The sequence below is a fragment of the Vespa mandarinia genome, chromosome 22 (assembly GCF_050613455.1).
Source record: "Vespa mandarinia isolate Hongniang chromosome 22, ASM5061345v1, whole genome shotgun sequence".
NCBI classification, from domain to species: Eukaryota; Metazoa; Arthropoda; class Insecta; order Hymenoptera; family Vespidae; genus Vespa; species Vespa mandarinia.
Genome location: NC_140831.1, coordinates 127,578 through 142,677, shown reverse-complemented (window position 1 = coordinate 142,677; position 15,100 = coordinate 127,578). Strand labels below are relative to the sequence as shown.

General features: G+C 40.1%; 3 protein-coding genes across 10 annotated transcripts in view; 2 read left to right on the top strand and 1 right to left on the bottom strand.

The window, feature by feature from the left end:
* The window catches only part of LOC118442793 (facilitated trehalose transporter Tret1), a 45,254-nt gene extending 35,973 nt beyond the window's left edge, over positions 1–9,281 (top strand). For all 6 annotated transcript variants that reach the window (XM_035868911.2, XM_035868913.2, XM_035868912.2 and 3 more), the window contains 5 exons: positions 2,343–2,476; positions 3,687–3,933; positions 4,121–4,405; positions 4,617–5,207; positions 5,340–9,281. In XM_035868911.2, coding sequence (XP_035724804.1) covers positions 2,343–2,476; positions 3,687–3,933; positions 4,121–4,405; positions 4,617–5,207; positions 5,340–5,477 — 1,395 coding nt within the window. In that variant the 3' untranslated portion in view covers positions 5,478–9,281. The remainder of the gene's footprint in view (positions 1–2,342; positions 2,477–3,686; positions 3,934–4,120; positions 4,406–4,616; positions 5,208–5,339) is intronic.
* LOC146872285 (mediator of RNA polymerase II transcription subunit 20-like) overlaps positions 1–12,077 on the bottom strand; it is a 63,394-nt gene extending 51,317 nt beyond the window's left edge. Inside the window, exons 1-2 of one of the 3 annotated variants that reach the window (XR_014983501.1) lie at positions 11,951–11,991; positions 11,544–11,686 (exon numbers count right to left, since the gene is read on the bottom strand). Coding sequence is in view for 2 of the 3 variants with exons in the window: in XM_085663513.1 (XP_085519639.1) it covers positions 11,544–11,686; positions 11,951–11,964 (157 nt within the window). In the remaining variant the exon portion in view is untranslated. Of the gene's footprint in view, positions 1–11,543; positions 11,687–11,834 lie in introns of all 3 variants that reach the window. The other 2 variants (XM_085663513.1, XM_085663514.1) reach the window with 2 other exon arrangements.
* Positions 12,078–12,560: 483 nt separating this feature from the next.
* The window catches only part of LOC118442780 (uncharacterized), a 46,662-nt gene continuing 44,122 nt past the window's right edge, over positions 12,561–15,100 (top strand). Inside the window, exon 1 of the mRNA XM_085663453.1 lies at positions 12,561–12,757. The gene's annotated coding sequence lies outside the window, so the exon portion shown is untranslated. The remainder of the gene's footprint in view (positions 12,758–15,100) is intronic.

Below are 15,100 nucleotides of genomic sequence, written 5' to 3'. Positions count from 1 at the left end.
TTTCGAACTCTCTTTCTCTCTATATGGCATTTCAAACGAATGCAACCTCGAACTCTCGCGATATAAAAGACGATTCACATATTGCTCCGAGAGATTCGATCACATTGATTCAAACGAAAAATATATCCGGTAATTGTATCTGATCTAAGCTGTTTATGCGAGCAATATAACGGCGCCTACGCAAATATTTGATCGGACCTTGACCTAGAACGAGAATCAGTCTGAAATTTCCATCGGTCTCGCGATCGTAATTATTCTCTCTGGACATAACAAACATAATATTACAATACGTAGTATTGCAATTTTTCTCTTCGTTGACCGCACTCTAACCTTTCCTTTACAAGTTCTAAGAACAATGGGTGCGTAGGCACAAATCGGTCGTCCATCTTCTTATCGGTTATCGATCGTGTGAAAATTCTAAGCGTTAATAAATACCACTACCCAGCCCCTTTTCTCGAGTCCTCCCTTCGTATCATTTGTCGGCACTCCCTTGATGCGTGGTAATAAATCGAAAGACTTTTTTAACAAAAAATTTTTAAATATATCATTGAAATAGTTTAGCTACATTTACTACTATTACTATATTTTCTGCCTTTAATAATTTCCTTTGATAATTTTTCTAAGAACGACTAACGAAAAGATGCAAGGTAAACGGAACCACTTTCGTTCCAATTTCCGGAGTCCTGCGTTCTAGAGTTATGGAAGCGCTAGGTGCATTTTATTTTCGTTGTCAGGCCACGCTTTCGTCTTCGAACTCTCTCTCTCTCTCCCTTTTACTCGGGTGAAGTACCTTCGCGCGTAATATTATCACACGCTCGGCTGCAGTCGCGCAATATTTAAAATTATCAATACGCCAAAGAGATTAAGGAAACTTTCATTAACCGGCCGAATAATCCTCGTTTTATTTACGAGGTTCGTACTTAAAGAAAAGAAAAAAGTTATTTTTTAACGGAGAAAAAAAGGAACATGAGGTATTATATAAAATCGAGAGAGACGTTGTCAGGTTTGAACGATTAAATAAAAACGCACTTGAATGGTTTAGAAAATGAAAGCGAACAAGTTACGTCACTCGATATAAACTCTCAACGGAGTTGGAGAGAAGGTATCGGGAGTATCGCTTGAACGCGAATGTGGCGAGAAGAGCAGAAAGGTCAGCCGGGGTCTAAGGTCGCAACTCGATCCGGTTATTATCACCTGTATCCGCGCTAAAGCGAGAAATCCAAACAGATTTTCTGGAAGAGACCGGTGTTCTCATCCCAACGTTGGCTCGAATGAGAAACGAATCGCCGACATATTCGTTGTCATATATATATATATATATGTGTATATATATATATATATATATATATATATATATATACATATATACCCGCGGCTATCACGTTTATCTCGCATACGCGTCGAAAGGGTCGTTGCACATACTGCTCGTGTCTACTGTAATTCTGCACACAAGCAGGCGGTCCACACGAAATGTGTTTAGTATTCCTCGCGAGGGCTCGGGAGCTTCAATTTGCGGCTAGAAATTTGTCCGCCGGTTGCAACTTCCAGCAATAGAAATTCACTATGGTATTATACCGGCACCATAAACGATGGTATCCGTTCATATGCATAGCTATCCGATATACATACATATACCTATCCGTGGAAATGGTCACATTAGGTTCCTACGTGTATTCCATCGACGTCGAGCATCGATGGACGAATTTTCACTGGCCATTGTTTCGCCAGAACAACTACACGCGCCTACAACCTTCGACGCGTACTTTTCGACGAAAAGATAAAGAGACAAAGTAATCAGCGATATTTCTATATATTTTTTTTATTTGTATTTGTCGTTGGGAAAAGTACGTTGGTTGCTTCATTAAAACTATCTCGTATATCTGTCGTCCCGTACATTGGTATATACGACTCGAACCTTTCGAATGACAAGAAAAAAGTGATACTCCTCTTTCGATGACATTGCTTTATTATACGGATCGAACGAAGGAGAAGATTACTAAGTAAGAATATAGCAAATATATTCATCGTCGTGTAATCGTCCGTAGTCGAAGAATGACTCTGCACCCATTGTTACCACCACGGTCCTGATTAATGCGAATCCACCGAAGATAGCAGCGAATCGAGTTAAAAGGAGGAGGAGAATAGCAGAGAGAGGCGCGTCCTAAAGTTACATACGTCGCCGTCGTGTCGTCCCGTAACAATACGTACGTGCGTAACGATAACGATCGAATTTCCATTCGGAAGAAAACGTCGAATCGATCGTACGCGAAGCGATCGTACCTCCAGACTATTTATATACTTTTCCTCGACTATTAATAGCTACGTAATTTTCTGTCTGGAAGGTTTTGGCGACCCTGGCGCTTTCCATGGGAACGTTGTCGTCTGGCTTGGCGAAAGGCTACACCTCGCCTGCATTGGATTCTATCCTGGACAAACAACCGCCTCCACTCTATCAATCGTCCAACAACGATACGTGGTGAGTCGCGAGTTGTAATTTAAAGATTCATTAACGTCGTGTCTTTCGAAAGACGTCGTTTCAATCGTCGGTCCAATCGGAATTATCCATCCACCTGCCGCTTCTTGGAGCGAGTTGGAATGCCGCAACCAGAGTACTACGGAATAGCTCATTCGAGTAAGGAGCATTATTATCATGCAAAAATGCGACACAGATTCAAAGAGCATGAGACCCGACACATCCTTTCCCGTCGCATCTGCAACGCTATTATTTATCGTACTCGGTTGCCCGTTCTCGACTCCACCCTCCTCTACGCTCAACAATTCGAAAGAGGAGCGTTTTAGAAAGTCGATTATATCGCAATAAAGATCTTATCGCAGCTAGTAATACGTTATCACGTACGCCATATATTTTTCTCCGAGAGGAGAAAGAAGACAAGCTTTTCTTTCGCTTTTCCTTTTTTTTTTTTTTTTTTTCATCTTCCAAAGTCCAACTCTCTTTCCCATTCATTCGATCCTGAAACGATTAGAACACGGTACGACTGCAAATGAGATTCGTCATATTCAATTCTATTTACCTTGGAAGATTTTCCGTGAACGTATTACGAAAGATCGACGATCTCTATGGACGGACGTCGTCCATAGAGAAGGAGCTTCGTCCTACTTTTACTATATACTTTGATATTTGCAAATGAAACGCTAAAGATTTGAACTTTCCTTTGGACCGAGTCATTTTGATCGACAATCCCTTTTATCTGATTGTCTAGGAAAATTATAAGCGAAAGATCATAAGCGAAAGGCAGATAATATAATCGCGTTACATACATACGCATGTCGCATATATACGCTAAACGTATACGATGGACCGGCATTCGCCGTGTGTTATTGGCATAAATATCAATTTGACTGGCGCTGTCACTTGTGCACTTAATGGCGCATTCGTGTCCTAAGCGTACACGAATGCGTAGCCGCCCTCGATTCGATCCTCGGAATCAGCAAATTTCTCTATTTTCCCATCGGAAATGGGAACCTCTTATCGAGTTTCATTCGTGTATTCGAGCGAACTTTGCGTAACGAAATCGGACAGATCTGCGATGCTCGTTTCGAAAGGCTTTTACGGCGAGAAGAAAAAAAGAAGAAAAGGATGGAACGAATGAGCGACAGGCGATAAATCGATATTAAAAACGAGCACCACCTTATATTTTACTAATATTTTTTTCGACATTCCGCAGGACGGTTTTCTCGGTGACGACGCAGGAGGCTTCATGGGTCGCGTCCTTGTCGATGTTGGGCGCTTGGTGCGGCGCCATGATCGGTAATTGGATAATGAGGAGAGGCCGACGCGTAGCCCTACGTGTCACGTCCTTACCCTTGGCTGCCGCATGGATACTTACGGGCGTTGCACCCTGCGTAGAAGTCGTCTATTGTACGAGTTTCCTCGGTGGACTCTTTTGTTCCGTTATTACGATGGTCGCCCAAGTAAGTGATCTAAACAAAATCCGAGGATTTTCCGAATGTCCATTGAATTACGTTAAAATACAATTCGATCATTTCTTATCAATCTCAATTAAACGAAAACGTTACGGTCAAAGTTGGAAGGTGGTACGATAGAAGGAAGAAAAAGAAAAGAATAAAACTGACGTTCCCGTTTGTTCGTTTTTTATAGGTATACATTTCGGAAATCTCGATGCCAGGCATCAGAGGATGCCTGTCGGCGATGTTAAAGGTGCTGGGTCACGTCGGCGTCTTGCTCTCTTACATAGCCGGAACGTATTTGAATTGGCGACAGAGCGCACTCTTGGTGGCCGTCGCACCGTCGATGCTCTTTTTGGGAACGCTCTTTATACCCGAAACACCGTCGTATCTCGTTTTAAATGGAAAGGACGAGGAGGCAGCGAGCAGCCTGCAGTGGTTACGAGGCGAACAAGTTGACATAAGACACGAGCTACAGGTGCCTTTTCAACTAACATTTTTTTTTCTACTGACTTTTTTATCACGAAAAAATGATCGATTTCGCTCGTACGCTTTACGAAACAATAATAATACGCTGCCTTAGGACGAGGGTCGTACATGGGGGAGGGGAAAAAAAAGAAAAAGAAAAAAAAAAAAAAAAAGTAACATTCTTTCAACGTTTTCGATGATCTGACAACGCGGTTTCGCAGGTGATCAAGACTAACATACTGGCGTCCAGGGCGAAGCAGTACGGACTGAAGAGCAGCATGCTGACGCCACGACTTTACAAGCCGATCGCCATAACTTGCGGACTGATGTTCTTTCAAAGATTTTCCGGAGCGAATGCGTTCAATTATTACGCCGTCATCATATTCCGTCAGACATTGGGCGGAATGAATCCTCACGGAGCAACAATAGCGATTGGATTCGTCCAATTATTGGCATCCTTGTTGTCGGGTTTCCTAATCGACATAGTCGGCAGATTACCGCTCCTGATTGCCAGTACCGTTCTCATGTCGTTAGCGTTGGCCGGTTTTGGTAGTTACGCCTATTACGTGTCCCAAACCCAAAATCTGGGCTATTCCGATTCCCCGGTGCCTACCGGCGAACACGACTGGATACCGTTGCTCTGTGTACTGGTCTTCACGACCGCCCTAGCCCTGGGCATATCGCCAATTTCCTGGCTATTGATTGGCGAACTTTTCCCGCTCGAGTATCGCGGTATCGGGTCCAGCATCAGTACCAGCTTCAGCTACTTTTGCGCCTTCTGCGGCATCAAACTCTTTATGGATTTTCAGCAAGTGAGTCGATTTGTCATTTCTTTCACTTATTCCCTTTCCTTCAGAAAATATATAAAAACGCATTTCTTCTTTTAGTAAGTCCGAATAGTAAGTAAGTTCATATGTTTTTTTCCGTTGTCCGGTTGTTCTTAGGTTCTCGGATTACACGGAGCCTTTTGGTTTTACGCGGCAATGGCCGTCTGCGGACTTTGTTTCGTCGTTTATTGCGTCCCAGAAACGAAGGGCAAACAATTGGACGAGATGAATCCGGATTACGCACAGGCACGGTAGTATAAGGCCTCCTTGACGGGAGGTCTGTCGAATCTCGAAAAGGCGAACAAGCCTTTACCGAGCGGTGCTTATCCGAACGAGCACGATCCTCGGGAGATATACAGTGCCGAACAACAAGCTACTCTATCATCATCGGCAGGACCATCGACGACTAATAACTCTGTTCGTGGTATATCCAGAGGTAGTCATCGTTCCTTGTCCGAGTATTGTGGCATTTTCGCCGAGAAAACCAATAGGATAGGTAAAAACGTGGAGAATTTCATGCAATCCCGTGGATTTCTCGGATCGCCCGTTCAAAGATTAAGCCCCTACGAAACAACTCGTTACCCGAACGACAACGTTCTATCCTCGAACAAAATCAACGGGGGAACACACAAGAATGGAATTTATGGTAAAACGAAAATTCTCGAGCAGGATCGATGTTACGACGGAATAACTTGCGTTGCTAATAAAGATCGTCGCAGGGAGACGTTCATTTCGAGAGAATCAAATCGAACGAACGAACGCGTACGTTCCACCACCGAGATGCAATTGGCTCGTAGAGCCAATAGAAGTAACTACTATCGCGATGATGATCGGTCCTACGGCCCATGGAAGGACCAAGGCCCATTGAGAAATGTAAACGGTGCTAAGCCGATCCTGAGAAATGGCATCGGTTACCGGAGAGCCGAGAGGAAACGACCATACTGTTCGACCCTTCCGACTAGACGTAGCAGGACCATTAATTTCAAGGATCAGCCTTATAACTCCCTGGAGGAACTACGCGGATACCCGAAGAGTCTTCAGGATTTAACGGATTTCGAGATCGAGGAGAGAATAGGAAATTCAAGCGTGTCCTCCTTACCAAAAACGAGAACGCGTTCGAGGGATGACAGACCGGCCGACGTTTATCGTCATCGTAGAAGGGTACGAGACCTCCCGGTGGACGATCCTTCGCACGAGGACGACGACTATTTGAAATTTTGTAGAAACTTGGCGAGAATGGAAAGATATCCTCGGGGAGGCCGTTACGAGCCGGGACAGGTGCACTATGAGAGAGAGTGTAGAACCTTTGGAAAGGATACCGTAGCTTTTATTTATTACAAAACATGTTATTTGTGATCATATCAAATGCGAACGAGAAGCATCGAAAATATCTCTTATTTTCATTCGTTAGACGTTTCCTCTGCAACGTTGGCTCATATAAGTTACTTACGATACCGTTACGAAAGATTCGCGAGAAAACGCTTAGCGATAATTACTATCTATCACATCTTCATCCTCTTTTTTCCTCGTTTAATAGTGATTTTCTTAAAGCTCGCGGTTTCACTTTCTTCTTCTTTTCTTTTTTCATGCATACATATGCGTGCACACACACACACACACACACACACACACACACACACACACACACACCTAAAAAGAGATTTGCGGTAGAACAAAAGGCAGAACTTCCATGCATCGTGCCTTTCTCGAAAAACGCGACAATATTACGCTAAGACGACAATACTTAAAAATCTCGTCTACCTACCACGTGCGTATATCTTAACACACGCGCGAATAATGTATATAAAGGATAGAGATAATTTAAAAATGGAAATATTCTTAGGAAATAAATTTGACGAATCGCGCGAACAGATTCTTCCTAGACCGAATCTATCGATGGAATAAAAGAGAAAAAGAAAAAAGGATAGACGATATTAAATCGATAATAATTAGGACTCGTATAAATTTCGTATTTTCGTTTCAATACGATCGGACGATTTCTGCCCAATTATAAGAATCTTTCTATTTACAATCAATTTTTACAAGAGAGTATTAGCTTAATAGAAACGAACGTAATCGCGTTGCCTGGCTTTATTAGAGAAAATACATGTTAATTAACTATAAGGTGCAAAAAGGCACGCGTTATTACCGATGAAAAAGAGAATGCTCGGATCTTATCCTCGCGACTCGTTTTACGAGTCAATGACTTAATTGCGACAATATCTGTAGATAGATGCATACTTGTCTGTATACTTGTTATCTTTCTTACATCTATATCGCATAACGGAGTATTGTATATAATATATATGCGATATCAGCCCACTCATGTACATACGTGTATTCGCACGAGGGTGGGAGCAAGAAGTAAACAAAATTTATCGACAATATATAAATACGCATATACACATACGCATACACGCATTATATCGATCGTTGCCAAATTCGTTTGATCTCTAGGTTTAGGACTCGAATAATCAAATTTTCTAAACTAGTGCGTATGCAAGTACGTACCTATATAGGATATATACGACTTATCCTTCAACTGTAATTTCCATCGACGGAGAGAGAGAGAGAGAGAAAGAGTCGATAAGCCTAATGTTTACTTTCTTCTAAAAGTCTACCTACGTTTAGCTGCCATTTAACGATATAATATTTTTATAAGATTTTGTCAACTCGGAACTAAAGATTGTTGTGCAATGTGAACAAAACCTTCCGAGAGATTAACTGCGAGAAGAAGGTTAGAAAGAGAATGATATCTGTATTTGATATTTTTATATAGTCTGTAGAAAAAAGAACACAAATGAAAAAAAAAAAAAAAAAAAAAAAAAAAAAAAAAGAAAAACAATATACGACCGACGTTGCGCTACGCAAAGAGGAGTCGGCAATCGTGATCAAAGGCCTAGTCTTCGAAACAAGGAAAAATATTTCATTGTTCTACGACAGAGAAGAGATACAATGATAATATAAAGAAAAAAAAAAAGAAGGATTTCGATGCTTCCTTACTCACTCGTCGGATACGATAGAATATATCGCGTTGTCCTTCTCCTTGCGGTCGTCGAGTAAAACTTCTTATACTTCCGTAATCATTTATATCTACACACATACACACACACACATCCAAGTATATAAGTCATATCCTTGCCATATCCAATATTCTAACGAAATGGAAGTCTGTGAAGCGCGTATTACGATATCGCGTACTTATAAACTAATTAATAAAAATACTTATCGGAAATGATATATACTAACGGTGCTTTTGTAGATAAAACTCGAATCGATTTGAAATTTTGAACGATTTGATATCTATAGAGGGTTGCGCGTCCGACCAATTGCAAAAACGATTTTGAAATCTATCGGGCGCGTCGTCTGACCGATACGGGCACAGTGAATAACTCGAAGCAAAAACATATCGCTAACTTATCGAAAGAAATTGCCCTCGATCAAGAGAGACTTTCTCTCTCTCTCTCTCTCTCTCTCTCTCTCTCTCTCTCTCGATCGAGTGGAATACGAAGGGAATAATCGATTCGAAAAGATTGACGCATGTATATCTGTATAAAAAAAAAAAAAAAAAAAAAAAAATAACGATCTCTCCGAGCAAACATATCTCGTCGAGTAAAATTTGCAGGGTGTTAAGTCACTGTGTTTACTTAAGGGTAAGAAAAAGACAAAAGATGATAATATAAAACTACATTAAATATCCTACAATGCTGAAGGGCTTGGACGTAGTATCGAATAAAATTTCTATTATGATTAAGATATAGCGCAGTGCAATGCTCGTTAAACGAGTGCACGCGTAGCTTAAGATAATCGACTTTAGAGTTCTATATATACAGATTGTGTACATACGAATTTTCGACCATCCCGTTCTTTAGCATTCTTTGCGCCGTACCAATAATAATTCTTATTCGTGTCAAAGGCACGATTTGCGGACATTTCGGAGGGACTATTGCGTAATTTAAAGCGAGAGTATTACTTCTTTCCCGTAGTCAATGTCGAGCCTGATAAAGGAATAAAAAAAGAAATAAATACACACACACCACAGAGAGAGAGAGAGAGAGAGTATATACACGTGCGTACATATATAATTATACATAAAAAATATCTGCACTGTGCACTTTTGTGAATTGAAGGTTTATTGTAATACCTGGCGGTACGATAGAGTTTGATTCGGAAACAAAGCGTCGTATTACCGCACACATAGAGAATGTAAATTAGTCGGGGATATTATAGGCGTCGTAACAAGTTTCGCGCCCCTTTGTACGCATCCATTTATGTATTATACATAGAGATACATACGTATATACATACACGGGCTACATTATGTGTACGCGCCGTAAAGTTAACGACGTTATTTACAAGTCACTTTCTAGTAATGAAACTCGCTTGAAAATGCACGCCATCGAATAATCGAAATAGGTGCCGACGAAGATTAGCTTATCGGATAGAAGAAACAAGCTATACAAACGATCGCGCGTTACTCAAGCGTATTCTAAAACTCGAAACGTCTTTACGAAGAGATCAGTTCGAAAGAGATAAAGAGCGACTCCAAAAGTAACTCGGTGACAATAAGATAACAAAGAGAAATAATCGACAATAAACATTATATAGAGAAAGAGCGCTGGCCGTCTAAACACATATATACGTGATTATATACATATACATATACATATACATATAAATATATAAATTTGTGCATCTATGAGATGTGTCAGAGACAAGAAAAAAAAGAAAAAAAACTACAGCAGAAAAAACAAAAAGAAAAGAAAGAAAGAAAGAAAAAAAAATGTCCGACAAGGTATTTTCCAAAACGATGAAAAAGAAAAGAAAAAAAATATATAAAATCCTACTTCTAAAAAGGGTAGCTTCGCTTGCTAGATTTAATATTTTTGTAATGACGCCTAGGTGTAGTTTGTTTGTACCTCGATAGAGTAAACGTTTAATCTACGAAAAAGGGATAAAAGAAAACACAGGAATATATCACAGTGAAAGATTGCAACATGTGTGCGTATATATATATATATATATATATATATATATATATATATATGCACATATGTATATATATATGCATACACACACACACACACACACACACACACACATTTCGATGGAAATAAGACTGTGTGCGAGCATTCAAAGTATAAGCGAGCTTTAACTCCGATCATCGAATTAGAAGGTGTCTCCAACGCGTGGCTGATATTTTCTTCGATCGATGCCTTTTTTCTTTCGTTTTGTACATACTTTTGGAAATACTTTTTTCTGTTTCGAATCTTATTAGAATCTCGTTGGAGTTTAAGAAAGAACAAGGAACGATGGCATCGATGATATTACTAGAAATGAGAATTGGATTTGTTAAATCGTATCTTGAAACGGAAAAGAAGAGGGAGAAGAGAAATAATAGATAAAAGAAAAATAATAGTCGATCTTGGCGAACGTCGGAGACCCTTCTAAAATCGTTACGGTAAAAGATATGCGTTTATCTATGTTAGGTATAAAATAATGTACTTAAGCGAGAATTTAGTTAGAAAGTTTTCTCTAAAAGATCATTAATTTCGTTAATGAATGATAAAGCTGGATATACGATCGCTAACCAAGCGGAACCAAGATATTACGTATTTCTATAGAGAAATCATATACACATATTATAAATGCCAAAATAAGAAGAAACAAAAATAACACGGATATTATCTTCTTTTTCTTTAACCTTGACAAATGACGACAGTTTAACGTAACGGAATAACGGATTTTCCAATTCATTCCTTATTAATTTCCCCGTTTTAACACTCGTAGATAATAGCGAGTATTGTTCGGAATTTCGTTCGCTCATTACCTGAAAATATCCAATCCTAATGGACATATTTTGTACATTCATACTTCGATTAGACAAGGTGACGATGAAAGTGCCTTGTCAGAAATATTTCGGACTTTGTATTCGTAAGTTTTTAACGTGACGAGGACGCCGAGTATACACAGGTTGTACAATATAAATATATACAAAAATATTATTATCTGAAATTCTATCGCCACATATACCAACTTTACGACTTTTTTCTTTTACGGAGTTGTAGATAATTATAGAAATGATGGCGTTGACTCGTTGCACTCGAATAGAACGTCTCATTAATAATCACATTAATAAAGAATTTTGTCGACGATGTCATTTATGTGATCATCACTTGTCCTTTTGTCGCTTCGAAAATGTTAATATTATATACGAAACGCGCCGACATCTGGACGCTAAAATTTGTACCACATTGTCCGGCATATTAGGCGGGCGATCGGTTGAATTCGGAAATTTGTAATATAATGTAAAAGACTTACCCAATTGCGGAACCGACATGTAAGTTTCACAATCGACGAGAAATTGTCCAGATTGTACGGCTCCAAGAGCAACTATCCTTTTCGTCAGAAACTCTATCGTCTGCGGGCCTGTTCTATTTTCCGTCATTGGAAACTGCTGCAGTCTGAGAACGCAAGCGAAAAGTTTGTTACCGTAAACGAACGCCGTAATATTTATATAGGATAGAAAATTATTGTAGCGACTCGTTAAGCTCGAGTTACAATAAAATTCTAGAAAAATCGATTTTCGTAAACATATTATGGCGACCTAACCTCTAAGAAAGAAGAAACTTAACGTAAAACACAAGGCGACGAACGTTACAAGGAAACATATGGAATAATGAAGGACACAAGGTGCAAATAATATTCGTGGAATGCGATAAACTTACACCGTCACGCCCATCTTTGCAACTTTTAATGATATCTTTAACGAGATTAAGAGAAAGTAAACGACAGGAAAGTGCTAAGGCACCGGCTATAATGAAAGCGCGCGGAACACGATGAACGAAGTCAACGCCATCTCGTTCCGATAGTTGGATAGTTCCGATAGATGGAGTTACGATATGATAGATCGAGCTAACTAGCACGGGTAACGTCCGTTTATCCATTTTCAACTAAAATTATTTCTCGACTTTGTTCAAATATTTTAACTTTTACTTTGATATACCGATCAAAGTAATCCCTTGATTTTATCCTCTGAGCTTAAGAAAAAGAAAATGTCCTTCCGACGTTGAATCGTATCGCGTCGTGCCACATCGAATCGAATCGAATCGAATCGAATATAAGCAAATATCGAATAGGAGCAAAGTTGACGTTTTCCCGTGAGAAATTATTGATTCTTTTCTATCTGTCGTAATTACGACAACGTAAATTACGAACAAACGTTCTCGACGAAACGTTTTTTCATTCTTAAATGGTTAAGTGTACCATCTTATGGTTCATAAAGTTTGGCGTCCCTTGATAGATGACGCAACGATCGCGAGAGCCGTCTACGACGTACCTGTAAAATGGCGATATCTGTTGCAACCGCGTTAAAGCATTTTTTACGCTCGGTTCGTCATCGATATTCGAGGACTATTCGAAAGTGTTCATTCGAGGATCGCTTTGTCCCGCGAAAGTGAAAATTCAAGAGGATTTTGGAGATCGTAATATCGGGGATCGTCGAAAAGTCGAAAAGAAGTCGTTTCGAAAATCAGGTGAGAAAATTTCACAATCTGCCTGCCGTAGTTACTTACATGCGTGCGTGCGTACGTACGGAGACTCAACTCGAAGTTATGCTCCGTCGATTATATACCTCACCGTATTTGGGCATCGACGTCTCGAACGTGCGTTTTATATTTTGTAATACGCGATATCGACCGAATCCTTTTTTCTCTCGTTTTTTTTTTTTTCTTTCTTTCTTTCTTTCTTTCTTTCTTTCTTTCTTTCTTTCTTTCTTTTTTCCACGCTTTCACCCTGCTACGCGTATTCTCTCGTAGTATTACGCGTATTATTAACGCGTATCCTTTGTGCAAGAATCGTACGATTTAATAAGGGCAAACGAAATATGTTTCTTCCCTATGTCGATTGGTATAGGAGAAGGAGGAGGAAAAAAGTTTGTAATTTGAAAATACGATTGGGGCGCTATGGCGTTTGAATACGGCGATTCCGAGCCGTTCGGCAAATACATATACTCTCCTTATTCGTAAACGAACTCTTGGGTAGGATGATAATTTCTAAATATATGCATATTTTTAAAGAAATCCACGAAGCGATATGGATTGTCGTGCGATATAACAAAGAGACGACCTCGTTGGCATCGTTATCGTCGAGCGATATTTAGTCAATAAACGTGTTTTATAATATAGGAGGTTAAACGATATCGTCGCGGCGGCGTACGTAAAAGTATCGCGAAAGCGCGATGTACGAAACGAAAAATATGGGTCATTGAGATAGACGACGGCCGGTGAATTTTTTGTTTCTCGGCTGCTGCCGAGATAAACGATTTTACCTTAATGACGGAGCAGCAATTACCAAAGAGAAGAATTAAACAAAGGGTCTGTTCAGTTCTTTCCTATATATTTTCTCTACATACGTTGGGGGACTTTTGCTTTTGAAAAAGCTTTCGCGAATACGTAGACGCGCGAATTTTTCAATAAATTTTCAATAGATTTTAAAAGCGAAGAACAATCACTGTTCTTTTTCTTCGAATATTACAAGTTATCGAGCTAGACCGTAAAAATCGATCTATCCAATCGATGTTAGCTCGCGTCGTGGAATTTCTGCGGCGGACACGCACGTTAAAATCTCGTTTGTCGCGTGGGAAGGGACGAGAATCGATTAAAACCGGATTACCAAAGGCGATCACGATTATTATACCCTGATATAAATCGAATATATGTATCCGACGTAGCGAACTCACCGTGAGAAAACATCTTCTTTGTACGTCTCGACGATCGAACGAGAAATACAAAAATAGGCGCCAATCCTGAAGGAGACGCGCACCGGCAGGAAGCTATGACCGGATGTTGGACAGGCACGTGACTGACATGCAGAAAATGCTCCTCCCTTGAGCTCGTTAAATATTCCGTCGATATTGGACAGTGGCAGACAAACGAGAATCGGAATGGCATCTCGACTCCGTAGATATTGCTTCCTTGCTTAAAATATGATATACCTAAGCTTTTCTCCATACCCAATGGATAGAATTTATCTCCTTCGAGACATATCCCTCGGGATATTCTTTATTAGTTATTTCAATCGACTCCATATCTCATCCGTAATCCGATCCGTATCTTCGATTAAAATTGCTCTCCTTTATCGCACTTGGTAGCGATTTTAGCGGAGTTTCTTTGGTTAAAAGAGTTTAGAGAGAGAGAGAGAGAGAGAGAGAGAGAGAGAGAGAGGGCGGGGAGGGGATGGGGTTGCATTAAACGACGAATCGTTCTTGGCATTTGTTTTTCTTCCTTTTTTCCTTTTTTTCTCGACGACGCATCGAAGAAAAAATCATTGCGTTTAGGTTAATTTTTAATAAAAATGATCTTTAGACGCGTACGACTTTTACCTTTACCTTTAATAATAAACGGTTATGAACGGGTGTCGGGGCGGGAAAATTAATAAACTTCTTCCCCTTTCATCTCGCGCGTTATTTCAATAAATCGCCGATTATTTTTCTTTCGATTCTCCGGACTCCTCAAGAGACTCGGGGGTCTCTCTTCGTCGTACGATATTAATAGAACGAATAGGAGCGAAGCGTCGATCTTATTTCCGACGATGTTTACGACGTACCGCGTCTACCTTCATTGAAAAAGACAATGCAAATCGGTCATCCTTCTTAAAAGGCATCAGAATAAAATATGTGCGACGGGCTATATCTCGCGATTGATTTACCAACTCTGTATCGCCTACTTTCCTCACCGAAGAGAGTCACACCTGTTCGTTCCATAAACCTGCATTTGTCCGTAATCTATTATAGATCGTGTGCCATTTCTCAACGACTTGCTCTTTTTCCTTTTCCGTTTATCGCTTGGAATATGCTTGAACGTATCGCTCGAGGAACT